General features: G+C 66.6%; 1 protein-coding gene across 15 annotated transcripts in view; it reads left to right on the forward strand.

Moving 5' to 3' along the window:
• The window catches only part of NRXN2 (neurexin 2), a gene marked incomplete at both ends in the record, with an annotated part of 84,090 nt that overhangs the window by 27,292 nt on the left and 30,483 nt on the right, over positions 1–26,315 (forward strand). For 7 of the 15 annotated variants that reach the window (XM_084252542.1, XM_084252545.1, XM_084252543.1 and 4 more), the window contains 10 exons: positions 6,279–6,440; positions 7,111–7,543; positions 11,032–11,418; positions 11,551–11,754; positions 16,336–16,362; positions 17,499–17,618; positions 17,923–18,304; positions 18,825–19,015; positions 20,342–20,515; positions 20,834–20,953. In XM_084252542.1, the coding sequence (XP_084108668.1) occupies positions 6,279–6,440; positions 7,111–7,543; positions 11,032–11,418; positions 11,551–11,754; positions 16,336–16,362; positions 17,499–17,618; positions 17,923–18,304; positions 18,825–19,015; positions 20,342–20,515; positions 20,834–20,953 (2,200 nt within the window). Of the gene's footprint in view, positions 1–6,278; positions 6,441–7,110; positions 7,544–11,031; positions 11,419–11,550; positions 11,755–16,335; positions 16,363–17,498; positions 17,619–17,919; positions 18,305–18,824; positions 19,016–20,341; positions 20,516–20,833; positions 20,954–25,771; positions 25,998–26,315 lie in introns of those variants that run through there. The other 8 variants (XM_084252536.1, XM_084252538.1, XM_084252537.1 and 5 more) reach the window with 4 other exon arrangements.

Genomic DNA, 26,315 nt, shown 5'->3' on the forward strand with positions numbered 1-26,315 from the left:
GGCGGGAGGGGTTGGGCCCTCCGTGGCAGCCAGCCCAGCAGGGCAGGGGGCACAGCAGGGCCAAGGGGCCGGCGGCCTTGGGAGAGGCCTGGGGGCCTGGGACCAGACCAGACCCCCTTCGGATCACCAGCTCATACCAGTGCGGGGGCTGCCCCAGGCTGGCTGCCAGGAGAGAGGTCACATCCCCTCCCTCACCTCTTGGCCTTGAGGGCTCCTGGTTCCATCCCCCCACATTTTGCATGGCATGAATGGTCTCCCCCTACCAGGGACAGCGTCCAGCTCCCCCGCCCTCTGCTGGTCTGACTAACACCGTGTTTCCACGTCTCCCGCTCCCCCTCCCTGCCCTCCCCTGCCCTCCCCTGCCTGTCCTGCCTGGCCTCTGACTGGGTTGGTTTCCTTCCCCAGGAGGGGGTGAGAGGAGACCTGGCCGGGTGCAGTCGGGGGAGGCGTCCCCAGGCTCCTCTGTTTGGGTCGGCCTCGGTGGCGCTGCGTGACGGTGTGGGTGTCTGTGTCGGTGTCTGTGTCGGTGCAGCTGGTGTGTGTTGGTGTGTGGGTGCGACTGTGTGTAAATGTTGGTGTGACATTTAGGGGGTGTTCCCAGGAGCCTGGGCTGTGTCTGTGAGACACAGACTCTGCTGGTAACTGCGTGGACCCGCTGGCGTGCGCTGGCTGCATGCTGGCGAGCCCGCGAGGCTCTGGGCGAGGTGGGCGGCCACGCCTTTGGGGCCTGGGCGGGCAGGACCACAGGAGCAGGGATGGAGCTGGGGCTGGCCCTGCCCTCCTGGCCTCGCCTTGGCGTGTGTGCCGTCCCCTGGGATTCCCTCCAGCCCGCCTGGTAGTGGCTCTGCGGCAGCAGGCGGTTAGTCATCGCCTATTAATAATGCAGAGTGATTGAGCACCAGGCTGGGGACCCTGCCCATGGACGTGTCTGCTCCCGGGGGGCCAGCGCTGCTCGGGGCAGCTGACTGGCCTTCCTGTGCCCAGGCCTGCGAGGCTGCTGCTGGCGAGGAGGGAAGCATGATCACTGGGCTTCCGACCTGAGGGTCCCCCCCGCCTCCCCAGGAGGCTCTGCCTGTGAGGCCACACCTGTGCTGCTTTCCTGCACCCACAGACCCGTGGCAACCTGTCCCCCATCTGGTGCTCAGGTGTGCAGCCATCACTGCCCACCCCCCACCCCATTCAAGGCCTCCCAACACTCCCAGCTGCTGTCCCAGTGTCCGAATGGAGCCCGCTCTCCACGGGCCCTGGTGTCCAGCCGCTGCTCCCAGGACTTAGCCAGCGCCATCCCCAGGCCAGACTTTGATTTTGGGGAGAGAACGGAGGCAAGATAAATCCATGCTGTGTACCCCAAGCACCCGAGGAATTCCACCCGAGAATCAGGACCCTGCACGCCTCCCTTTTAGTCCTGCTTAGTTAAAAGCTGACAGTGTGAACGGAATGAAAAGTCCCTCGTCTCCCAAGTAGGCCGGGCTGCCCTGCAGGACCAACGTCGCGGGTCAGCGCAGAGGAGACCCAGAGGGAAGGGAGTGAAAGCGCCTGTGCTCTGAAAAGGGAATTATAATTGTATTAAGCTTTGCAAAATGTTACCTGATTACCTCCGTGTGTCCAGGGCAGGGATGTTTTGTAAAGAGGGATTCCCTCTGCATAGCAAGCCCTGGGGATGCCTCATCTGGCCCCACTGGAGACCCTATTCCCTTCTTTCTTAGGAATCAGCCCCAAAATAACTTCTTGAACACCCACAATGCCTCAGGAACGGGGCCTGGAGTCGGGGGTGGAGGGAGACGGTGGAGCGACTTGCTAGTTGGTGAAGAAGCCAGGCTCCTGTGTGGCGCAGCCCTGGGGGGAGTTCCCTAAATTCCAAGTCTCCAGTATCTGCGCTTCTCTCGGCTGTTGCTCTGAGCTGGTGGCCCCTGGGGGTCCCAGCAACCTCGGAAGCACCCTCTGCCTCAGGGATTGGCTCTTCTGGCTGAGACTGGAGAGAGAACGGAGCCCCAAGTCCCAAAAGTCACCGGGCTCAGCCTTTCAGATTCCTGGGTCTCCCTCAGCCGGGTCTGCTGGCTTTGTCTTTATATTACTGACTCGTCTAGGAACTTTGGTCTTGTTATTTGAGCGCTTCTCCTTGGGGGAGAGGGTGGAAACAGACCAGAGAGGCCTGCGGCAGGGAGGTTGTCTTAGGCGTGGTCAGGCTGGAGTTTTCTTGAAGAAATAATCCTAGTTAGTCACGCCCTGGAGTCGTGCTCACCTTTGGACGATCACTTATCTGCGCAATGGCTGTGTTGCAGGGTCAGGCAGATGCCTCCCAGGTGGCAGGTGGGCAAACGGGCCTGGAGAGCCTGGGCTCACCGGCGGTTCTGGATGTTGGGTGCTTTCCCCTCAGCTTCCAGATTTCGTCCTCGCAGAGAGCCTGGGAGAAGTAGGGGTGATGTTATACCCCTTTGACAGACGAGAGTCAGGCTGGTAAAAGGAGATGGTTCTGGAAAATGGCTCAGCCTGAATGGGAATGCAGGATATCCTTCCCCAATGCCACCGAGTCAGGATTCCCTGCAGGACCCCCGCGGCGAGGCTCTGCACCTGGGTCTCCACCTGGTTCTCTCCTCAGTCACTCCCCTCCACCCCCCCTGCCCCGGGCCCCCAGACTTTCCCCTGCTCTGCACGCCCACCCCAACCCTAACTGCCCACCCCCACCCTAACCGGCCTAGGGGGAGGCCAGGCCTTTCCCCTAAATAGTTGTTCTTCAGCCACTGGCTCATGGAGCCCTTTGAGGGTTTGATGACAGCGATGGGCCCTCATGGGGAAAAACAAGTGGCCGGTGATTCAGTTCCGCCTCCAGCGACAAGGGCCTTCAGGAACCCCAAGCCCATGCAGCCGGCCCACAGTGAAGACCCCCGTCCCTCAATCTCATCCCCCCCAAATAAATGCTCCTCCCAGGTCAGTGGCCTGTGATCACAGCAGCGAGCTGGGTGCTGCCCAGTCCCCAGCCTTCCTCCCTGGGCCACCGCGGACCCACAGTGCCCTTGTGGGGATGTTTGCACAGGGCCTGGTTTCACGTCCTACCAGCCTCCCTAAGGGAAGCTGAGCCTGCCAAGGAGAGGCAGGGCCAGGAGGGAGGGCTCCCAGCGCCCCTAGCTTGTGGGCTGTGCTTGCAGCCACCTCCCCCCTCCCCACTGGCACGAGTGGAGCAGAGCCTGGGCCCTGGGCCCCTGCCTCTGCTGTGCCCCTCCCCTCCGCCCAGGCGGCCTTGGCTCTTCCAGGAAGAGCTGTGCTCCTCCCTCTGGCCCACGCAGTCCCCATGCAGGGCCCGGCCTGTCTGTGTTGAGTGGGTCAGTATGGGTGGGGTGCAGCTCTCTGCTGAATCTGGGGGTCCTGATGGTCACAAGGATGCTGCTTGCAGGCGAGCCCTTCAAGACCTTTCCCTCTGCCCACGGCGGGGTGTGGCGAGTGAGCAGGAGTGTCTGGGTCATTGATCCGTGGCGAATGGCCGTGGGCTGAGTGTCTGGGTGCCCCTCTGATGACAAAGGTCCAAGCCCAGTGCCCCTTCCCAGTCTTTCTCAAGCCATAAGAGTCTGTCCTAGTGGGGGCTCCTCTCCCCTTCTCTGCGGAAGGAAGCTTCTTCCCGCACCCCATGGCGCTCTTGCCTCCATCTCTGCTCGTCTCCCTCGCCCCTGCCCTGCATGCTGGCCCGCCCCGGCTCCTAACTCGCATGGTCTGGCTGCAGGGCTGCTGTGTGTTGCATGGCCGCGGCCCGCCTCCTCGCTGGCTCCCACCCCTTCCAGAAGCTGTGCGGGGGGGTTGGGAGGCAGGGGCCTCACGTACCCCAGGGTGGAGGGGGACGGGGGATGACCCCCGTGTCCTGCTTTTACTAACTAACCTGCCATTTTTGTGTCTGGATTTTGATTTGTCTGAGGGAACAGTCGGGTTTACTAATCTCAGTCATCTCCCTCCCTGCCTTCCCCAGAGACCTTCCCCTGCCCTGCCCCCAGCATCCCCACCCAGTGCCCAACTCCCTCTCCTCCCCACCCCCTACCCCAGGCTGACCCCTGCCTTTGTGCACCTCCTTATGTCACCTCTGGCCTCCCCCACCCCCCTGGGCCAGGGCTGCTCTAGAATTGGGGGTCCTGACAGGAGGAGGCGCCACGTGGCAGTGGTTGGCCTGGAGCCCGGGGCAGCACGGTCAGGTGTGTGCCCAGGCTGGGGGGGAGTTGAGAAGGGCGCCCCGACCCCAAGTCAGGGCATTCTAACATGCCAGGGCGAAGGCAGGTGAGCGGGCTGGAGGGCGGGGAAGAGGCTCCAGTGGGTGCCCTGGCTGCCGGGGCTTGGTGGTGGGGCTCAGCGGTGGCCCCTTGGGCTGGAGGCCCAGCTTCCTAATGGAGCCTGGAAGAGCTTTGGGCCCGGAGGGCCCAGCTCCTGTGCAGAATTCGGGGTGTCCTGGTCAGGGCACCAAGGCTCTGTCACTGAAGGCTCCTGAGGTGCCGGGTTTACAGGTGAGACCCAGGCGGGGAGAGTGAGGTGTGGCTCTGGGCCCCAGGGGACCTGACACCTTCACTGACCGCGTGTCCTCTGGGCTGTGCTGGGGTGAGTGGGCCACAGGGCCATGTTAGCCGGGGCTGCCCGCCAGGAAGTGAGGCCCAGCAGAGGTGGGCCCAGGTCTTGGTCTCTCAGTGCAGCACCAGGAGGTGGAGGGTGGGATGGAGCTGACTTTGCCCAGGGGGGCCCCCTCACCCTGCCCCCCTCTTTGTCCCATCCCTGTTCCTCTGTCCCAGCCCCGCTCCCCTTTCTCCGGCTCCCTTGTTTGCATGCTCTCGTAACTAATACTGACCCTTCCCGTCCCCCCCAGACCCCACCCCAGCCTCTGGGGGGCGGGGGGAGAGGAAAGGAGACATGACCAGCAGCGGCCAGCCCACCCCCACAAGACTCAAAGACGGTCAAACAGCCCCTTCCACACAACACCCCTTCCCTTCTGTCCTTGAACCCAGTCCCCCAGCACAAGGTTTGATGGTTCCCAGGAGGGGACCCACCAGGCCCCCCGCTTTGCTCGGTCCCATCTGCTCCCTGGGAGGCTCGAGCCCCGCACGAGGGGTCTCGGGGCCTGCACTTGTCCCTTAGGTCCTCCTTACCCTGCCCCGGAGCCCCGCCCCAGGGTGCTGGCTGGCGGCAAGTGCATATGGATAGGTGTAGGTGGGCTGGGAGCCCCCATCCAGACTTTCCTGAGAAGGGGGTGCTGAAGCTTGTCTGGGGAGAGGAAGGTGGGGGTGAGCTGTGACCTGTGGAAGCGCAAGGCTGGTTTCCCTGTGAGTCAGCTCCCTGCCAGCCCCAGGGATGTCTGGCCTCTCTTCCCTGCTGACCTTCCTGAACCACAGCCTTTTGGGGGGGCTTGTTATGGTCTCCCACCCGTGGCTCTTCCTCCGCTGGGGGTGTGTGGCCCTCGTGGGCTGCTCTGTGCTTAGACTTCTCAGGGGCTGGGTGAGCCTTTGCCTGGAGAGGGGGGATCAGAGAGTCAGTCACTCCCCCCACCCCGCCAGGTCATGTCTGCTGTCCCCAGGCCTCAGCTGAGCCCCCTCACCTCCTCAGGACAGTGGGTTACCCCCTCCCCACCGCCACACACACTTTGCTTCTGTCCCTGACTCTTCACCAGGATCAGGGTACAACAAGGTCAGCCCTTCCCTCACCTGCCCTGAGCGGGGAAGGCAGGCTGGTGGAGAGGCAAAGGGTGTGACCCGAATACAGAGGGACCCAGCAGGAGAGGGACAGGCTCGGGAGGGGGCTGTACCAGGGCGCCCCAGGTTAGGATGGTTGTGGTGGGCACGGGCCCGGAGGGGCGTGTGCGGGCCCCAGGAGGTCCCAAGACTCCCCGGGTGTAAGAGCACCTGTTCTGCCCTTGCTCCCCTTCCCGCCCTGCACTGGGGCTGAAAGAGCCTCTCAGCGCCCCGCAGGGAGAGCAGCAGTGAGTCAAGCCCTGGGGCCCCGGAGATATCACACACGTGTCCAGAGAGCACCTGCGGAGGGGCGTTGCGTCCCCCTTTCGGGGGGCCCTGGCCTAGGGTCCTCGCGGTGACTGCTCCTCAAGCCCGGGGCCCTCGGCCACTTCCAGGCACCCTGCAACCATCAAATCTTGTGCTGCTCCTCCCCCCCACTGTTCCTCCTCTGAGACAAGCAGACATAAAAATGGGGGCCCCCTCCCCCGCTGCCCCCTGGCCCCTCCCTGGCCAGCCCGGGGCTCTTCCCAGGGAGTTGATGCCCGTTGTCTCCTTGTGTCTCCCCTCCCTCCCCGGGCTGGGCAGGTGACCATCTCGGTGGACGGCATCCTGACCACCACCGGCTACACGCAGGAGGACTACACCATGCTGGGCTCCGACGACTTCTTCTACATCGGGGGCAGCCCCAACACCGCCGACCTGCCGGGCTCACCCGTCAGCAACAACTTCATGGGCTGCCTCAAGGACGTGAGTGGGACCCGCGGGGGGTCTGGGGCGGCCAGGCACCCGTGGGTGCTGCCTTCAGTGCATTCGGTCTGACCTGGCCCGCCGCTGGTCTTCCATTCCTTCCGAGCCTGCCGTGGGACCTCTCCCCTCTCCCCAGCCCAAGGCCTGGCTCTACCTGGTGTCCGCTTCCCTCCCGCGTCCTCAAGCCTCGGGAGTGCCCCCCATCCCGCCACAGGCCCTCGAGGCAGCTGCGCTAAAGGAGGGAGGTTGGCACGCAGACCCGGCACCTGTGTCTCAGTCCCAGCTCGCTAGCTCTGTGCCCTTGGCCAAGTCCCTTGCCCCGTCTCTGAGTTTCCGCTTCTGTGAAATGAGTGGTCAGTACCTGCTTCCTAGGGGCGGGGAGGAGCAGATGAGAGCGCGACTGAAAACACCCAGTTGTTTGCAGAGCTCAGCCTGCTCGCTGTTCCGATGAACTGCAGTCCAGCGGGTGCCCAGGGTTCGTGCCCGGCTGGACCACGGGACAGAGGAGCTGAGCGGGCACGGGCCGTGCTAGTTCATGGCTCTGTGCCTGAAGTTCCGGAACAGAGGCCTGAGCCCAGGGCCCACGGGTGGGGTGGGTCCCCCAGGGCGGCGGCAGGGCCCCATGTCCCGCTGCTTTGCATCTTCATCCCCTGCCCGCTCATCCCTGCAGGTCGTTTATAAGAACAATGACTTCAAGCTGGAACTCTCCCGTCTGGCCAAGGAAGGGGACCCCAAGATGAAGCTGCAGGGGGACCTGTCCTTCCGCTGCGAGGACGTGGCTGCCCTGGACCCCGTGACCTTCGAGAGCCCCGAGGCCTTCGTGGCGCTGCCCCGCTGGAGTGCCAAGCGCACCGGCTCCATCTCGCTCGACTTCCGCACCACCGAGCCCAACGGGCTGCTGCTGTTCAGCCAGGGCCAGCGGGCGGGGGCCGGCGGCCACAGCTCCATCCAGCGGGCCGACTACTTCGCCATGGAGCTGTTGGACGGCTACCTCTACCTGCTGCTGGACATGGGCTCCGGGGGCATCAAGCTGCGGGCCTCCAGCCGCAAGGTCAATGATGGCGAGTGGTGCCATGTGGACTTCCAGCGGGATGGGCGCAAAGGTCAGCAGCCTCCGACCCCCACCCAGCGGCCACCCCCCTCCGTCTCCACCTCCCGTCTGGTCCCCATTTCTTCAGCTCTGCCTGGCCATTTCTCCCCGCCCCCGGCTCGGCCCCCAGCCCCTTCTTGTCCTGTCGTTGCTGGAAGGAGCACCAGGCTGGGCCGATCAGACTGGCCCCCACTACTGAGTGTGGCCTCAGCCCTGCCGCTCAGCCCCGTGAGCCTGTTTCCTTATCTGTACACCGGGCCGCGGCGGGGAGACCACACGGGACACCTCAGAGGAATCAGGCTCTAACGCAGCACGTCCCATTCGCCTTAAAAAAGCAGAAAAGCTTCCCAGCCACACCGTCCTCCGCTGGCTGCCTCCGGGCCACTGGCCTTTATTAGCTCACGCGAGCGTGTCCCCAGCACCGCCGCGGTGCTGGGCGCTGTCCAGGGTGCTGGCGGGGGCGCCTGGCCCCGGTCCTCTCTGTGGGGCGCTCAAGCTGTGGTGGGGGACGCCGGGCAATGCCCCCCACCCCCGTGAGGTTTCTGGAACCACAGAGTTGCAGGGCGGAGTGCGGGGTCTGGCAGCTCCTATTTCTTGAACACCCTCCCCTGCTTCCCTTTCCGTCCTCCCTCTTGCCTCTGCCTCCCGCCTCCTTCTCTCCTCTGGCCCCTTCTCCATCTTGCTGAACATGAACGAATTCTCCAGGAAAGAGAGAACTGATATAAATGAGAACTGACACGTCATCCGATTTCAGCCCTTACCAACGTCAGCGACATCCTCAGGCTCCCCCAGGGCCTCCGAGGCTACGTGGGGTGACCGTCCCCACACCCGCGAAAGGCGGGCAGGCGGTCGCTGGCTCCCGGAAGGCCTGCTCCAGGGGCCTTGCCTTCCTCCCAGAAGCCTTGGCTTCTCTGGGCTTTGGGTGAATGGCTTCACCCCCTGGTTTTGTCTCACCTGGGGTCCTCCCAGAGGGCTCGTTGGCCCCCGGGTTCCCACCCAGGTGGTCGGTGAAGCCAGGCCAGGGCTCGTCTCTGCCGTCAGGGGTCAGGAGGGGCCCTCAGCCTCGCAGGGGCCTCCAGGGCCTGCACACCAGGGCTGCTGGGTCTGGCCATCGTCAGCTCCAACCACCCTGCTGGCAGAGTTGTTTCAACAAAGCGCCCTTTGACCTCCTCCTGGTCAAAATGGCGGCGAATTATACAGAACGTGAAGCCTCGCATTTTAGCCATTACCAGGTGTCCAGCTCAGTGGCAGCAAGTGCCTCTTTCACATCTGCACCACCCCTCCCAGAACGTGTCCCTCCTCCCCGGGCAGCTCTGAACACTGACCCCGCCCCTCCAGCCCTGGTCCACCACCCTACTCTGGCCTCCCTTAAGTGGAACCCTGTAGCTTTGTCTGATTTCCCTGCTCTCAAGGCTTATCCACGTTGGGACGTGTCCTTTCTCTGGTTGAGTGACCTTCCACATTTTGTTTATCCCACACCCACGGAAGGATGTTTGGGGGGCTCTGTCTCCGTGTTTCAGTGGAATGAGGCCTATGCTCACCTTAATTTCCTCTTGCTCACTCTCTGTTAGATGCCCCCCATCCCCCGTCACCAGCGTTGGGCTCATCTGTTGAGTCCAGGGGGGTAGGTCTTGGTCCAGGGTGGAGCAGACATCTGGGGAGAATGTGGGTGGCCAGGGCCACGCGGGCATCTGGGGTGGGGTCAGGGAGGACGCGCTCGGCCTGGTGTCAGGCTGGGGCATGAGGAGCGGCCTCTCTGGTACTGGGGAAGCTGCTGTGAGTACAGGGCAGCCCCTGGGAGTCCCAGTTCTGCACCCCAGTTTCATGCTCATTGCTCATGTCCCACTGAACCCCAAGTCTCTGACTAGCCAGACTCAATGTGGACCAAGCCCTCCTCTCCTCTCTTTGACCCACTGAGATAGGCCGGCTCTGCATTCTTTTTTTTTTTTTTTAATTTATTTATTTATGCATACAAGAGCTGGGGTGCAGGCCAGAGATGCGGGGGGTGAGAGGACTCATCAGAGACAGAGTGGGGAACAGAACAGGCAGACTGACTGAAATACACTGCTGAGGGGAGCAGCGGGGAGACAGGAGAGGTCTGCTGCACCATGTGGGTAGCTCCCTGGCTGGCCGGGGATTGAACTCGTGCTGCAGAGGCTGCAGATTGCTTCATAGTGCAGTGCTTCATCCCTTGTGCCGCCAGGGAGGCCTCGGCTCTGCATTCTTTTTTTTTTTTTTTTAATTTGTTTCTTCATACAAGCACTGGGTATAGTCAGAAGCGTGGGAGGGTGAGAGAATTCACCAGAGCCAGAGCGGGGAGCAGAGCAGGCAGAAGGACCGAAGTACACTGCTGAGGGGAACAGCGGGCGGCAGGAGAGGTCTGCGCGCCATGCGGGACCCTCCTCCGGTGGCCGGGGAGCAGCCGGGGATCGAACCGGCGCCGCAGAGGCCGCGGGCAGCTTCGCAACCCAGCGCTCAACCACTGCGCCACCAGGGAGGCCTCGGCTCTGCGTTCTTAAGAGAGTTCTTCCACACTTGAGAAAGGAGGAAGGAAAACGCATGAAATAAAAACTACGGGCAGAGGGCTGCCCCCTCAGCAGTGTCCTTCGGTCCTTCTGCCTGCTCTGCTCCCCGCTCTGGCTCTGGTGAATTCTCTCACCCTCCCGCGCTTCTGACTTTACCCAGTGCTTGTATAAACAAAACAAACAAACAAATAAATAAATAACATGCCTCTGTTAAAAAAAAAAATTAAAAAAACAAACAAAAAAACCCAAAAAAACTACGGGCAGAATAAAGCTCGCCCCACCTGAAGCAAATATCTTTTTGAAGACCACCTGCTTCCCCTTCAACTCTCTCCCTGCTCCTCGCTCACGGGCAAGGAGCTGACCTGCCCACCTTCCCCGCCAGCCACGCGCTGGGCCAGGGGCTCTAGGCTGGGGGGAAGCCAGGCTCTGGGGTCCCGCTGCTGGGGTGCTTGGCACTTGACTCTGCTCCTCACTCGGGCAGGACCCTCCGCCCCCATCTCTCTAAGCTTCATTTGCCATTTCAAAATGGGTCATAAACACCAGTTCCATAGGACTCCTGTAACCTCACACACGGGGCGGCTCAGTGCCCAGCAGACTGGGCACTGTAAAAAAACTAAGTAAATGTTATTGGGGGGCCCTTTGGATTCAAACTTTCCGGCCCCCTTAGGATTCTCAGCTTTTGGCTTCTGGTCTGAGGGACTGGGGGGAAATGACCCCGGGAGGACCCAGCCCTTTTGGGGGGGGTCCACCTCCTGCCTTCTCTGAGGACTGGCTCAGTGGGGTGGAGGAACCTGGGCTGGGACTCCGCCCCCAGAAGGCCCTGCTTTGGGGGCCTTTGTCACCTGTTTTCTGCAGCTGGAGAGAGACCCTGCTGGAGCCGCGGCCCAGATGCTGACTTCAAGGGCCCGCGCCCCTTTCTGGCCCAGGGTGTCTCTCCCTCCAACTGCCCCCCTGAGCCACTCCCGTTGCTCCTCAGGCTCCATCTCGGTCAACAGCCGCAGCACGCCGTTCCTGGCCACCGGGGAGAGTGAGATCCTGGACCTGGAGAGCGAGCTGTACCTGGGCGGGCTCCCCGAGAGCGGGCGGGTGGACCTGCCCCTGCCCCCGGAGGTGTGGACGGCGGCGCTCCGGGCCGGCTACGTGGGCTGCGTGCGGGATCTCTTCATCGACGGGCGGAGCCGCGACCTGCGGGGCCTGGCCGAGGCGCAGGGGGCCGCGGGCGTGGCCCCCTTCTGCTCCCGGGAGACTCTGAAGCAGTGCGCGTCCGCCCCCTGCCGCAACGGGGGCGTCTGTCGCGAGGGCTGGAACCGCTTCGTCTGCGACTGCATCGGGACCGGCTTCCTGGGGCGGGTCTGCGAGAGAGGTGAGAGGGGCCCCAGGGCGCCCCTTCCCCCAGGGTGGGCCTCGCGTCCCTGTGGTGTCCTTCCCTGACTCTCTCTCCCTCCCGGCGTCCGCCCGCCCGCCCTCCGCCTGTCCTTCCTCCGTGCCCGGGCAGAGGCCACGGTCCTGAGCTACGACGGCTCCATGTACATGAAGATCATGCTGCCCAGCGCCATGCACACCGAAGCGGAGGACGTGTCTCTGCGCTTCATGTCCCAGCGGGCCTACGGGCTCATGATGGCCACCACCTCCAGGGAGTCCGCCGACACCCTGCGCCTTGAGCTGGACGGGGGCCAGATGAAGCTCACCGTCAACCTCGGTAACCACCGGCCCTGCCCCGGCCTGCCCCGCCCCTGCCTCTGCCCCATGCCCCTCTGTCTGGAGAAGCTGGTGCTGCCGCCAGAGTGAGCCGGGTGGGGAGGACCGGGGCCAGCTGGGTCCTGCCCCCAAGAGCCTGGACCACCGTGTCAGGGTGCTCCCAGCTCCGCGGCACTGAGGGCAGGCGGGCCCCAAGGATGGCTAGCGGCCTGCCGAGTGTGTCTGGGGGTGACGAGCACCCACCCAGGGCTCTTCTGGGGGTCTTGGCAGCGAGTATCCAGCACGCACGTGACCACATGGCTCGTCCTCGGCCGTGGGCGCCTCTGCCCAGTCCCTCACAGCTGGCTCCTTCGTGTGGGGAGCCTTGCGGATGCCTCTGGCCTCTGAGCCAGAGCTTGGCCAGGAGGAGAGCTGGAGGCAGGGCGCCTGCCCCACACAGCCGCCCCGCCGCCCCCTCCGTGTGCGCAGGTGTGCGACGCACACAGGGCCACGCTGCGCTCCCCTGCTGTGTCTCCTGAGACCCGGCCGCCGGTTCACAGCTGGGGGAGCCCCGTTCTCACCCCAGGAGCAGCAAAGCTAGCGGGGCTGTGGTCCCAAGTGTGGGCTTCCTTTCCCCCTAACTGCACGGCGGGGGGGGGGGCGGGGGGCGGGCGGCAGTGACCCCGCCCCATCCCAGCTCTGTGCCTCTGCCGGTGCCGGGAGCCTCAGAGGCGCCACCTGCCCTGGCAGCCCCTGGTGGGGTCTCGAGCCCAGCGGACCCTCCGAGTGGATGTCTCACGGTCAGGGGCAAAAAGAGAACAGCAGCTCCACGCGTTCAGCTGGTCCTCACGGCGCCACGTGAGCATGCAGCGTGCCTGCCCCCGGGCGGCAGTCGCAGACTCCATGTCCACGCCACGGAGCTTTCCGGAACACCAGGGGCGGGAGGCCCTGAGCTGCCCGGGCTGGGCCGCATCTGTCCATCTCGGACCAGCCTCGCCCGTGCTCGGCGAGGGCCTGCTGTGGCGGAAGATCAGGCCCCCAGGGTGTCTTGTCTGGGCCTCGAGGAGGAATCGGCTCCGAGCAGATTAGAAGCCTCCACACGAGCGAACTCAGAGCTCACAAGTTAACCATCTATCCAGAGTCTCTTGCTAACGTGGGCCTCCAGGGTGTCTGTGGCCCTTTGGGAGCCCAGTTACCTTGTCATAAAAGTGCACCACGACCTCTCAGGGGGGCTGGAGGGGGGAGGTGGGCAGGCGCCAGGGCCCCACAGTGGGTTGGGGTTCCTCAAGGTGCTGCTTCTCATGCCACTCCAATCTGCAGAGCTGCAGGCCACAGCAGCTCTGGCAAGCTCCCCAGTCTGCATGATGCCCCTGACCCCCTGAAACTGCCACAGGAGGCAGGGAGCCAGCCCAGACCCTGTGCTTCCAGCTGCTGGGGTCTCTGTGGCTGGTGAGACACCTCGGCCTGCACCCTGGGAGGTGTGCTGGGTGGGGTCCCAGCGGGCACACCTTCTGTGCAGGGGAGGCTGACGCTTCTTCCTTCTCGGATGTCTCAGATCCCCTGAGTTCAGCTCCTTTGCTTGGACAGGAGGCGCCGGTGTCCTTGGCCAGGGGATGCCTCTGGTGGGCCCTGGGCCTTCCACCCCCACCACCCTCTGCTTCCCAGACACCCGTGTTTCTTTCCGAGCCACATAACTACTTGACATTAGAGAATGAGGGGGCCCTGGGCTGAGGTGCTCCTGCTGCCTGCGCCCCATCAGCCCTGGCTGGGCCTGCCCGGTCCACAGAGATGCCGTCTCTTACACGCTCATGGCCGAACCCGGTGACAAAGGGCAGGGAGGCTGCAGCCACTGGGTGACCTGCCTCCAGCTGCAATGGGAGGAGCACTGGGCCTGGGGCCGGAGACCTGGGGCCGGAGACCTGGGGCCTGCCCTGGTCTTCGGCTGGTAAGTCTGTCCCTCTCTGAGCCTCTGTGTGAAAGGAGAGCCCTAGCCCCACTCTGCCTGCTCTGGGGGGGGCGGGGGTCGGGGGCTGTGGGGTCACAGGAACAAGCAGCAGTGCAGGGCCCAGACAAGGGTCTCCGGGCCAGCCGGAGCCGGGCCCGGGGCTGTGTCCATTCCCACCCCTGCCCGCGGGGCCTCAGACGGTGGACACCAAGGCCCTGGGCCTGGGCTCAATGCTGGCAAGCCCGGTGGCCTGTCCCGTGGGGAGGGAAGGCCGACTCCCACAGGCTGGCTCCCGACCAGGGAGCTGACGCCGCCTCTGGGCAGGCAGGGAGGCCCTGGGTTCCAGGCCGGGGAGACGCCGGACAGGAGCTGCTGCCTCCTCGCAGGCAGAGAACCCGGGGCCTGGGCCGCCCCACCCCACCCCTGCCTCCACCTCGTCACAGCCTGAGCAAGTTCCCAGAGCCACGCTGCACAGCGCCAGCGGCGGCTGATGTGTCCCGGGGCTCTTCACCCTGTTCCTGGGTCTCTTCTGCCCCGAGTCTGGCCTCTGGGACCAGTGCCCAGCCTGGCCTGGGCCTCCTCGTCCTCCCAGTTGGCTGCCATCGAGGCTGATGTGAAGCCCCCTTGCTGCAACCCCACTCATAGCCCGAGTTCTGCCTCCTGAGCCCACGGAGCAGGTGGGGTACCCAGGCTGACTGAGGCTTGCGCCAGAGCCCTTCAGGCGGGACCTGGAGGGTGGTCCCAGCTCCTCCATTTCTTTCTTACCCGTCCCACCACGGTCCGGCCCTCACCTGGGCTCTGTCTGGCTGGGGCCTTGGTGTGCCTGTGCACACCCGCAGGCCTCGGGGGCCACCATGGCCTCCTGCCCAGGCTGTGTCCTGGGCCCGTGTGGATGGCCCTCCCCGACGACACTGCCCCCCGCCAGTGCTCATCATCAAGAGGGGTTCGCTCTCCTCAAACCCACTGGAGTGGGGTCTTCAGGGGTGGGGTGATGGGGGTGGGCCTGGAGCGGACACCTCTTCTCTGGACAGACGGGCCCCCCCATTCCTTGTTCTCCTACTGGGGAGGGGACATTAGCTCCTTCCCTGCGCCTTTTCCCCAACAGGGCATCAGCTGCCCTTCCAGCCCCCTTTTTTCTTTTTTGGACCCTTCATTGGTGAAGATTCTGCTGGCCCCGAGAGAGCCCCCGTGACCTGACTCCAGGGCCTGGCACCCATCCCCAGCTTCTCCTTCCCTCTGCTCCCCTTTCTTCCTCTCTTCCCTCTGCACTCTCTCGACCTTCCTCCCGCTGACTGCTGACTTCCCCCATCTGCCCCTTGTCCTTCCTCTGCCCTCTGCCCCTCCCTTGGTGCCAGGCTATGGCTCAGGGTCCCGGCTGCTCCCCCCACTCTTCTGCTGTGGTTGACGACGCGTGTGGAGCTCAGCTGTACTGCCCGAGGGGCCCATGCCCCCCCGAGCCACAGGGGGTCGGTTTACAGTCCCTGCAGGAACCTTCAGGCGCCCAGGGATGCCAGGTGCCCCCCTCCTTTGCTTCCCTGGCCAAGGTGCACGTGGGCAGAACCTGTCTGGGGAGGAGCCATGGGATCAGGGAAATTGCTTACAGAGCCCCCACCCCCTTCTAGAAGGCAGGGCCAACCCAGGGGATGCCTGTTTCTTGCTCCCAGCTCAGGGTCCTCCTGTTCAGGCTCACTGGGAGGGAAGCAGGGCTCAGGGGGAGATTGGTCTGAGGTCATGCACTGAGATGAGGACCCAGTTTCTCAGGCCCCTGGGGCTGAAGGGGTGGCATAGGCCTCCCAGGGCCCTAAGCCCAACCTCATAGCGCCCTCAGCTCTGTCCCTTTGGCCAGGTTGGCCTGGGGCAGGGGGTGGGGGGCTGGGGCCTGGGCTGCAGCAGCTCTGCAGACAGAGGCCTCTGAGCCAGAGCTGGCCAGGGCAGGAGGCTGTGCTCGTGGTGCCTGCTTGTTCCTGGCGGTGTGTCCTCAGAAGTCATACTTGGGGTCTCATGGCGCCTCATCTGTGAGGTCTTGGCCCCTCCCTAGAAGACAGATTGACACCTGCTCCTCTTCAGGTTAAGGCCCCGGCCCCATGGTAGCAGCCTCCTCCAGTTATGGGGGGAAGGTTCCTGCAGAGGTGGTGCTGGCCCCCAGGACTCTGGCGGTGTATGGCCACGGGAGGGGGCTCTGGGGCGGACCCCGCAATTTAGCTCAGACACCCGTAGGGCATGGGGAGCCATGTGCCCCAGCCTGGGCTCTGAGAGGGAGTCGTCCCAGAGCGGGGGTGGCGGGGACTCTGGCCCTCCCCACACAGCTCCCCCCGAGACGGGGAGAGGTGGGGCCGGCCGGACCCTGGACCCCGTGTCCCCTGTACAGCTGGGGTTCTCAAGGTGCCATCTCCCTCAGACGCGAGCGGCCTGACTCTCTTCCCGCTGCCTGCCTGCCGGCCGCCCAGCTCTGGGGTGGGTTGGAGCCCTCCTGGGGCGGAGGGACGGGGTCCCACGGAGGAAGGGGAGAGGGCACCTGGGCACGCGTGGTCCCCGGAAAGTGGCCCCGGGGGGAACCCTGCCTGCAGACACCCCTCCCTGTGAAGGATGTAAAAAAAAAAAAAACTTGTTCTGCCTTTTTGTCTCCCCCCACCCCCGCCCGCCCCATGGCCCCCCCAGACTGCCTGCGCGTCGGCTGCGCACCCAGTAAGTGGCTTCCCTCTTCTGCAGAACCCCAAAGGGCCTGGGACGTTGGACGCTGGGATCTGGGGAGGAGAAGCCCTCACGGTTGGCTTGTGGGGGGCTTGGGCAGAGCGGGTGGAGGTGGGTGGTCGAGGAGGACATGGCCAGAGTGAAGGTGCCCCGGGGGGGCTAGCAGAGGCCGGGCCAGCATGCTCTCCGGGCTTGCTGGGGAACCCGGGGAACCTTGTCGTGACGAGTCCTCAGGTGGGGCCGAGACCCCGCAGCCGCTCAGCGCCCCCGCGAGGGCCGGGGGAGCCGGGCGAGCGGGGCTCTCCCGCGGCGTCGCCAGACGTGGCCACCAGGGGGCGCGCGAGGCCCGCGGAAAAGACGCTAAGGACGGAGCGGGCGGGCGGGCGGGCGTGGGGGGGGGGCGCGGGCGCGGCCAGGGCCGGAGTCAAGCCTGCACAGCCCTGTGTGGGGTGGGGGTCAAGTTTCTGCCAAAGGGGGTGCTTTTAGAGGTGACAGGCTCCCAGCGGGACCGAGATGGGAGTGGTGTGTCCTCACAGCGAGAGTGAGCGGGAGCAGGACAGTGGCTGGGTGCTCCCCGCGCTCCCCTGGGTGCTCCCCACGGTGTGTGCGCACAGTGGGGCCTGGCCAAGTCCAGCCCATCCTGAAGATAAATGTTTCATTCTAGACTTGGAAAGAGAAGTGCTGGCCTTGAGTAGTGGCCCCCACTCCTAGGACACATTCCCGCTGATCACAGCGGCTGGTCTGGCCTGCGTGGGATGCGTGCCCGGGTGGGGGACAGAAAGGCCTTTGGGCCCCTGTAGACGGGGGACCTGCGTCTGTCGGGGCTCCCGGCCAGCCACAGGCTGCGGGTGCAGATGCACGTTTGGGTGCATGACAGCGCTGTCCTCTGCTGAGTCCTTGGCCGTGCCCCTGAGCTGAGGACTTGGCAGCTGCCCCCACATGGACACAGACGGGCCCCGGGGCCCGGGGAGTGCATGCTGGGAGTAGGCCTGAGTGTCCGCTGCAGGATCCACTGCCTTGGGCGCGGGTGCAGCCAGGTGGGGTCTGGGCGCCGGCGGGTGCGGGGGCCCTGGGAGCGGCATCATGGGGGGGCCTGCGGTGCTGTGCTCACGCCCCCCTTGGTGCTGCAGGTAAAGGCCCCGAGACGCTGTTTGCGGGGCAGAAGCTCAATGACAACGAGTGGCACACGGTGAGGGTTGTGCGGCGAGGCCGGAGCCTGCAGCTGTCCGTGGACAATGTGACAGTGGAGGGTAGGTGGCGCGTGACCTCGAGCGGCCTGCGCGGGCCCGACTCTTTGTGGTGACCATGGCCCGGGCTTGCTGTCCGAGGGCGGTGTCCCGAGACCCGCCGCGGCCATTTCTCCCCCCAGGGTGTTGGACCCCGGGGCCCTCTCAACCTCCGCCGAGTCCCACGGCTCCTCCTGGACCAGGGCCTCTGCCTGCGGCCCGCACTGTGGGCGTCTCCCCCACGGGCGCGTGTGGGCGGGGGGGTTCTGGGGCCGGCCCCGGAGTGACCCTTGCTCCGCGCCCCCCGGCCACTGTCCCCTCCGAGCAGGCCAGATGGCGGGCGCCCACACGCGGCTGGAGTTCCACAACATCGAGACGGGCATCATGACCGAGCGGCGCTTCATCTCCGTGGTGCCCTCCAACTTCATCGGGCACCTGAGCGGGCTGGCGTTCAACGGCCAGCACTACATGGACCAGTGCAAGGACGGCGACATCACCTACTGCGAGCTCAACGCCCGCTTCGGGCTGCGCGCCATCGTGGCTGACCCCGTCACCTTCAAGAGCCGCAGCAGCTACCTGGCGCTCGCCACGCTGCAGGCCTACGCCTCCATGCACCTCTTCTTCCAGTTCAAGACCACGGCCCCCGACGGGCTGCTGCTCTTCAACTCGGGCAACGGCAACGACTTCATCGTCATCGAGCTGGTCAAGGGGTGAGGGGCAGGCGCGGCCAGACGTCCGGTCCCCCCCCCCCCGGCCACAGGCCAAGAGTTGGGGGCCTGGACACCAGCCAAGAGGGAGAAGCAACACCCCCTCCCTCCCGCCCCCCCCCCCCCCCCCGACTCCCTGTTATTCTTGGCCAGGCGCCTCCCGCGGAGCGCGCTCTCCGGGTTCTGCCCTGCACCCTGTCCGCAGCGGGTGACGGGGCTCGTCCCTGGGCCTCACTGGCCTCAGGGGGGCCCCCTGTTCGGAGCAGCTCTATCTCTGTTTCCAGAGGCCCCTGCAGCCCCCACAAACCTCTTCCTCCACCAGCTCTTCTTCAGGGGGTCCCAGGACCTGCTCTGGGCCCCCCCCAGCCCCCCCCAGCAGCCTCACGCCCTGGCTTCTGCTGCTGGTTTGGGTCCATCCACGTGGGTCCTCCCGCCCCTCTCCCGTGTTACGAGGGCCCTGCCCGCGCCGGTGCCGCTCCCCTCCGCCGCCCCCCGGACCCAGCATCTCTCCCTCCCGCCGCAGGTACATCCACTACGTGTTCGACCTGGGCAACGGCCCGTCCCTGATGAAGGGCAACTCGGACAAGCCGGTCAATGACAACCAGTGGCACAATGTGGTGGTGTCCCGGGACCCGGGCAACGTGCACACCCTCAAGATCGACTCCCGCACCGTCACGCAGCACTCCAACGGCGCCCGCAACCTGGACCTCAAAGGTGGGGCCCCGGGATGCCTCCCTCAGGGGCCCCTCCGCCTGGCAGCTCTGCCCGTGCTCTTTCCGCAGGCCCCGGCCCCTCCCTGCCCAGGCTTCCCCACCCTGGCTGACGCCTCCCTGTCTAAGTCCCATGGGGGGGCCTGGTGGTGGGAGGCCTCTCTCGGGGGGCTGGGGGCCTCCCTCTTGGCCGGAGGCAGGGAGAGACAGGGAGCCGGCGTCCTGGCAGGTGCAGCCCTGGGCGTGTGGAGGGGGCACAGTGGGGGGGGGGGCTGTCTCTGGGCACCGCCCGGCCACCTCGGGGGACTGCTTTGGGCCTGGGCTTCCCTGTGGGCTCAGTTTCACCCCAGGGCCAGGCAGGCCTCAGGCCTCTTCAGCAGCTACTGACAAGCCCAGGCCTGCTCCGTGGCCAGTGGCTGAGCCGGGACGAGGAGGATGAGCCCCTCGGAGACTGGGTGTTAGAGCAGGAGTGCAGACGGGGCCCGCAGTCCCCCCACCCCAGCCCCAGGGGTGTCACAAATGGCTGTCACGTGCCCAAAGCAGCCAGAGTCCCAGAGGGACCCCTGGGTGTCAGCGTGACGCAGGCTGCCCAAGCTGGGGGACGGTCCTTGGGGGCCTTGGAATCCGCCCCCCTCAGGGAAGGGCTGGGCTGCTCTCCTGAAGTCTCAGGCCGAGCTGGACCCAGATCCTTGGCAAAGAGCCGCCGATCCTCCCTGACGCCAGGAGGGGGCGATGTGTCCCCGATTATCCAAAGAGGCCGCAGCCCCGGGCTGGTCTGGTCTGGGCTGGTCTGGAAGGGCCTGAGCCCCTGGCCTGGGTGGCGGCATTTATGGGTCTTTCTGAAGCTCTGCCGGACTGGCCTGGCCTTCCAGGGTGTGGGGGCCCGTGTGGTCAGGCCGTGAAAGGGGATCAGGGGTCCCCGAGGAGAATGCCCGCTTCATGTCCCCTAGCGTCCTGGGTCAAGCCCTGTTGTGGGGGAGGCTGGGCTGAGAACCCCTGGAGCGCTCTGGGAGCTGGGCGAGGTCTGAAGCAGAGTGGGCTGGAGCGAGCGGGGGGGGGGGGGGGGGGGGTGGAGGGTGCGGGGTGCAGGGCTGTGAAAGGCCCTGATTACGGCCGGAACTGGAATCAGACGTGTGGGAGAGAGCAGGGAGCTGGAGCCTCCAGCTGCTTCCCCCCACCCCCAGGCATCTGGGCTTCTGGGGGCGGGGGGGGGGGGTAGAAGGCAGATGGCAAAGTGGAGAAGGAAGGAGGGGTGGGGCCCGCAGGTTGCAGGCCGTGGGGGTCCCGGCTGGGGACAGGGTGCGAGGGTCTGACCGCACCCCCTTTGCAGGGGAGTTGTACATTGGCGGTCTGAGCAAGAACATGTTCAGCAACCTGCCCAAGCTGGTGGCCTCCCGGGACGGCTTTCAGGGCTGCCTGGCCTCCGTGGACCTCAACGGGCGCCTCCCAGACCTCATCGCGGACGCCCTGCACCGCATCGGGCAGGTGGAGAGGGGCTGTGACGGTGAGTGGGGCGGGAGGAGCAGAGGCCGCAGGTGTCCGGGGCAGCAATGGCCTTCCTTGTCAGGCCTCCCAGGGCCCGCCCAGGGGGTGAAGGGCCACTCCCCAGCCTGCTGCCTCCCGCCCTGGGCCCTGATCACAGTCTTAGGCCGGGCCCAGCGTCCTTGAGCCCACCCGTCTCAGCCCCGGCCCCCCGCCGGTCCTCGGCCTTCTCAGCCTGGCAGAACGGAGGGTGGGACTCCGCTCAGGCCCCGCAGCTTCCGCACATCCTGGGAGGGAGGGCCTGACTGAGCGGGGTGTTCCTCCCTCCCGCCTCCCCCAGGCCCCAGCACCACCTGCACCGAAGAGTCCTGTGCCAACCAGGGCGTCTGCTTGCAGCAGTGGGACGGCTTCACCTGCGACTGCACCATGACGTCCTACGGAGGCCCTGTCTGCAACGACCGTGAGTGCCGGGGCTGGGCCTGGCTTGCTGGCCCTGGGCGTGCGGGGGGAGGGCAGGCCTCTACAGCCTTGCTGCTGCTGCTTTCTTGTCCTGGGGAGCCCCAGGGGAGCTGCTGGCTATGGCCCTTTCTCCAGGATTGCTGCAGCTTGAACCCTGGGGCCATCTCTGACCCCCATCTGGCCCCTCAACTTGCTCTGAGCTGGGGGGGACCCTGTTCCCTTCACCCGAAACCAAAGGCGTCTGCCTCTGCGTGCCCTGTGTGATTTTGGCAGTGACCTTCCATGTTGTACTCATAACTGACGCACAGCTTGGCGCAGGCTGGGGGGCTGGGGTCACCCTGCACCCCTCTCCTCTGGGGCCCTCAGTTGAGTGCAGTGCCAACCTGTTATTTTCTGCCTTGAGTGGACGTGCCCCAGGCAGAGGTGGCCTCGGGGAGATGGGGGGCAGGCCACTGGACACCCTGCGGGCCCTGGTTGTCTCTCCGGGATTCCAGCTGCAGGCTGCCCTGGGCCCACAAGGGCACTGCCCAGGAGGCTCCCTGGCTCTCCTCCCTGCCTGGGCCATCTGCTGCCATTTCCTCTCTTGTTTGGGGCCCAAGACGGCAGCTTTGGTGGCAGTGTCCGGTCCCTGGTGCTCGGTGGCCAGAGCAAGGGCAGCTTGGGCAGGAAGGGGGAGAGCTGAGCTCCTGCTGAGGGCAGCTTGGACCGGCTGGGGCAGTGGCTGCGAGAGCGTGGCCTCCTCGGGCCTCGGTGGGGTAGCCCTGCCAAGAGGCCATGGCCTGGGGAGGGACACATACTCACACAGATGCAGCTGCTTCCTTTTGCAAATATGGCAGCCGAGGCCTGGAGGGTCAGTGCATTTCTGGAGGCAATGGTCACTTAGCTCAGGCTAACCGGAGACCTTGGAGCCGGGGTCAGTGTCTTCGCTTCTTCACCATGTGGCGGAGCCTGGTCCCTGCAAGTCCTGAGTGGCTTCGGGGATTCCAGGCACTGGGCCCCTGGGCCTGCAGCTTCCCCTCACCTCTGGAGGGCCGGTCGGCCCGTGTCCCCAGCACCCACCTGGTGCTGTCCAGCGTGACTGGCCCTGGGGAGCCGCCATATCCCTGTCCTGCCCCCTGGATCTTCCTCCTCGGACCTGGCACTCTCTGTACCTTCCAGAGGAACCCGAGCATAGACAGCTTAGGGCGCCGGGAAGGGAGACCGGGCTGGGCTTGGGCCTCTCCGGCTCACTCGTAAGGGGAGCCGTGGCAACTTGGTCGTAGCAACTGCTGACTGACCACTTGCGTAGCAGGAGCAGCCCCCTCTGGTTAGGGTGGTGCCACTTGCAAAGCCCTTTCAGGCTGCTCCTAAGAGAAGGCGAACCATTCTGTGGAGCCGATGAGGACACTGAGGCCCAGGAAGAGGCAGGCCCTCGCCCTGTCTCTGGGGCTGCAGGCAGAGGTGCTTCCTCTGCTGCTCCTGCGTGGGGGCGGGGCTGGCGGCCCCATGCCCAGGGCATCAGGGTAAAAAGCTGCTCACGGTCACCACACATCACACCTGTGGAGCCTTCTGGAAGGGGCTTAGGGAACCCCACCACCTCTCAGGGGTGCTGGACTAGAGGCCGGAGCCATTTCTCTGGTTCCGGGCAGGTGGGGGGCAGGGAAGTGGGGTTGGGAGCAGGTATTTCACGGGACCGTTGCCATCCCTGAGCTATGGTGACACAGCCGGGGTCCAAGCAGAGCCATGGAGCTAAAGGTGGGTGCAACCTAGAGTCTCGGGGCTCAACATGCTTCTCCTGGAACACCAGCAGGGGCCCCCTGGGAACTCTGCCTCTGAAGGGCAGGGTGGGAATCTGGGGGGGCAGGGGCTCTGCCAGAGCTTCTAAAGCTGTGACCCCTTCCTCCCTCTGGTTGTGCCTCCTTCCACTTGACCCTCCATTCTGGACTGTTTCCCTTCTTGCTGTCTCTCTGGCTGATTTTGGGGGGACAATCTGCGGGGGGAACAGCCCAGGGCCTGCGCTCAGAGGGTGGAAGCTGGCGTAAGAGGGTGAGCTGAGCCCCACCTGCAGGTGGCAGCAGCGCCTCCGTCTGTGCTGTGCGGGTGGGACCGCTGTCCCCCCAAGCCCAGGGATCTCCGGGAAGGCAGGGGAGAGGTCAGAGGGCAGAGCCCACCCTGGCGGGGAGGGAGGGAGAGAGGGAATTTGAAAGGAGAGGAAGGGATGCCAAAAGGAGGGGCACTTGGTGACACGGGGCTGAAACCCCGGGGCTGAGGGTGGGGACCGGCGCCCCCACCCCCAAGGCCTGCTCCGCTCTGTCTTGCGGAGCCCATGGGGCCTGGCCGCCCGCGGGTCTCTGCAGCCCGTCTCTCACCTCACCCTGCTGGGCTGTCCCTGCAGCCTGTGCAGATCTCCGCACACCCCTGGCCCTTCCTTCCTTTTACCCTCGGTCTCCCCTCCCCCCAACTCTCTCCACTTCCCACTCACGGGTATTGATTGGCCTCTAGGCGGTTTCCCTTCCTCTCCTCTCGCCGCCGGCTCCTCCCTCCCTCCCGCCCTCCCGCGCTCCCTCCCTCGGGGGCCATAAATTTTCTGCCAGCTCAGAGCCTTGTCAGTCGACATTCCGGAGCTGGGGGCACAGCAATGGGGTGGAGAGGGCAGGAGGACGAGGCTTGGGGCCCGCCCTGCCTCCGGCCTGCCAGCTCCTCTCTGGCGGGACCCGGTTCTACCTTGGAGCCTTCCCGCGGGGGCCTCCGAGACCCCTTTCTGTGCTTCTCAAGGGCCGGCGCTCCAGCGGCCCCGGCGGCCATGGGGGGGGGGGGGGGGGAGCTGTCCCGGGTCCTGACCGCGCGCGGGCGGCCGCCGCACACGCGGGCTCTGGCGACCGTCGCTGCTCCAGAAAGGAGCTCGGCTCCTGCAAGCGGGAGCCGAGAGCTCTCCCTGCACCTCCCGCCCTCCTCTCTCCCGGCCCCCCCATCTCTGCACCCCCCTTCCCTTGCGCTTCCTTCCCACAGCTCCTCGCTCTGCTACGCTATTTCTCTGGCACCTGCAGACCCTGTCTCGCCTTCCTCCTTCTGTCCCTCCTCTTCCACCTCCGCCCGCTCCCCCAGGCCTAGAGGAGCAGGCCCTAGGGCGCGGGGTGGCATCCACATAGGAGGGGGGACTCCTTGCATTTACCTCTTGGGCTACGACAACTACTTTCCAGAGATCCCTCCCAAGTCTGGGGTGACGACTCCAGTGGGGGGACAGAGGGGGGCAGAGCCGCAGAGGTGGCTATCTCAGCTCCACCGGAGTGCCCAGGAGGGGTGCTGTTCTAAGTGGGGTTCTCGGTGACCGGATGTCCGGGAACCCCCAGTGGAGAGCGAAGTTGAGGCTGGGGAGGGGTCGGGGGAGGGGAGAGGAAGGATTAGAGGCGGGGGCTGTAGGTCTGTGCAGGGAGGTCAGGGGGCACCCTTTGGGGTGGTGGCAACACCCTGTGTGCGTGCGTGTGTGCGCGTGTGCGCGTGTGTGCGCGTGGTGTGTCTTGCTCTTGAGTACTGAGGTGCTGGGCGCACTGTCTGTACGCCTCTGGGTGACTGTTTTTGGAGGGTGAGCGCAGGGGGGCGCGCGCTCCGGACGGCGCCCATCCTTTGCGTGCGACCCGGCTGTGCGCGCGCAGGCCACTAGGAGCGAGGGTGCGCGCTGGGCGTGAGTTCGGGGCCGGGGTCCCCGGCCGCGCGCTGCATGTGTGTGTGAGCCGTGTGTGCGTGCGTGCGTGCGCGCGCCCTGGCGCCTGTATGGGCGCGTGGGCGGCCCCGTCCCCAGGCCGTCCACGTCCTGGCGCGCACGTGCATTCCGGGGGGCGCGTGCAGGGGTGGCCAGTGGCCGCAGCTCTGCGCCCCGGACCGACCAGTTGGCACTACTGGGGCCCGTCCGGGTGCGGGGGAAGGAGGTGGAAGAGGGCGGCCTCCGTCCCCGGCCTCCGTCCCGCTCCGTTATCCGGCAGGGCCCTCCTCGGAGGGGGCGGGCGCGCGCGGGGCGGGGGAGGGGCGGGCGCGCGCAGGGGCGGCGAGCGCCGGGCGGGCGGGCCAGGTGCGCGCGGCGGAGCTGCCCAGCGCCGCCCGCAGCTCGGGAGCCGCTCGGAGCCCTCCGCCCTGCCCCTCCTCCCCCCGCGCTCCCCCTCCCCCCTCCCCCTCCCCGCCCGCCCGCCCGCCCGCCCTCTCCCTCCCAGCCTCGCAGCCTCTGCAGCAACACTCCGCTGCCTCCAGCTCTCCGCCGGAACCTGCGGGCTCGCGCCTTCCCCGCGCTCGGCCCCGCGCCCCCCGCTCCCCCCGCTCCCCCCGCTCCCCCCTCTCCCTCGTCCCCTCACCCGGATTTGCTTCCCTCCCCCGCCCCCTCCCCGGCCGCTCCCTCCTCTCCCCGGCTCCGTCGGGCGGCGGCGGCAGCGCGGCCCGCCCGGTCCCCGCGGCGCTCCCGCTTCCCGCCGGCCCCTCCCCGGCTCGGTTTTTCCGCAGGATTCCCCGCGCCCCCGCCGCCCCTGCCCGCCGCCCGGCGCCATGCCCCCCCCGCCCGGCGCCCCCCCGGGCCTCTGACGGCCCCGCGCGGCCCCGCCGGCCGCGGGCGCCCCGCTCCGCGCGATGGACCCGGGCGTCCTGGACCTCGGCGCCGCCGCCCCGCCGACCCCCGGCTCCCCGGCCGGCTCCAGCTGATTCCGCGCGCTCCGGACCGAGGCCCGGGCTCGGGCTCCCTGCGCTGCACCCCTGCGCCCCTCCCGCGGCTCGGAGCCGGAGGGGGGCTTCGCGGGGCCGCGCCGCCCCGCGCCCCCGCCCCCGGCCATGGGGCTGTGAGGCGGCGCCCCGGGCCGAGATGCCCCCCGGGGGGAGCGGGCCGGGGGGGTGCCCGCGCCGCCCCCCCGCCCTGGCCGGGCCGCCGCCGCCGCTGCTGCTGCTGCTGCTGCTGCTGGGGGCGGCCGAGGGGGCCCGGGTCTCCTCCAGCCTCAGCACCACCCACCACGTCCACCACTTCCACAGCAAGCACGGCACCGTGCCCATCGCCATCAACCGCATGCCCTTCCTCACCCGCGGCGGGCACGGTAAGTGGCGCCCCGGCCCGGCCCGCCCGGCCTCCCGGGAGCGCGCCCCGGGCCTCCGGGCCGCACCCCACCCGCGCGCGCCGGCCCCCGGCCCCCGGCCCCCCGGCCCCGGCCCCGGCCCCCGCCCCACCCGCGCCCCCACCCGCCCGGCGCCGCGGCCGCCCTCCCGGCCTCTCCCGCCGCCCGCGGCTCCTCCCGCCCGGGCCTCTCCTCCCGCCGCCCCCCGTCCTGCCGGCGCCTACCGCCCCCCCGCCGCCCCGGCTCTGCCTCGGTTCCCCGTCCGCCTGCGCCCGCCGGCCCCGCTCACCTCCGGCGTCG

The sequence above is a fragment of the Talpa europaea genome (assembly GCF_964194135.1).
Source record: "Talpa europaea genome assembly, chromosome: 1".
Taxonomy (NCBI): Eukaryota; Metazoa; Chordata; class Mammalia; order Eulipotyphla; family Talpidae; genus Talpa; species Talpa europaea.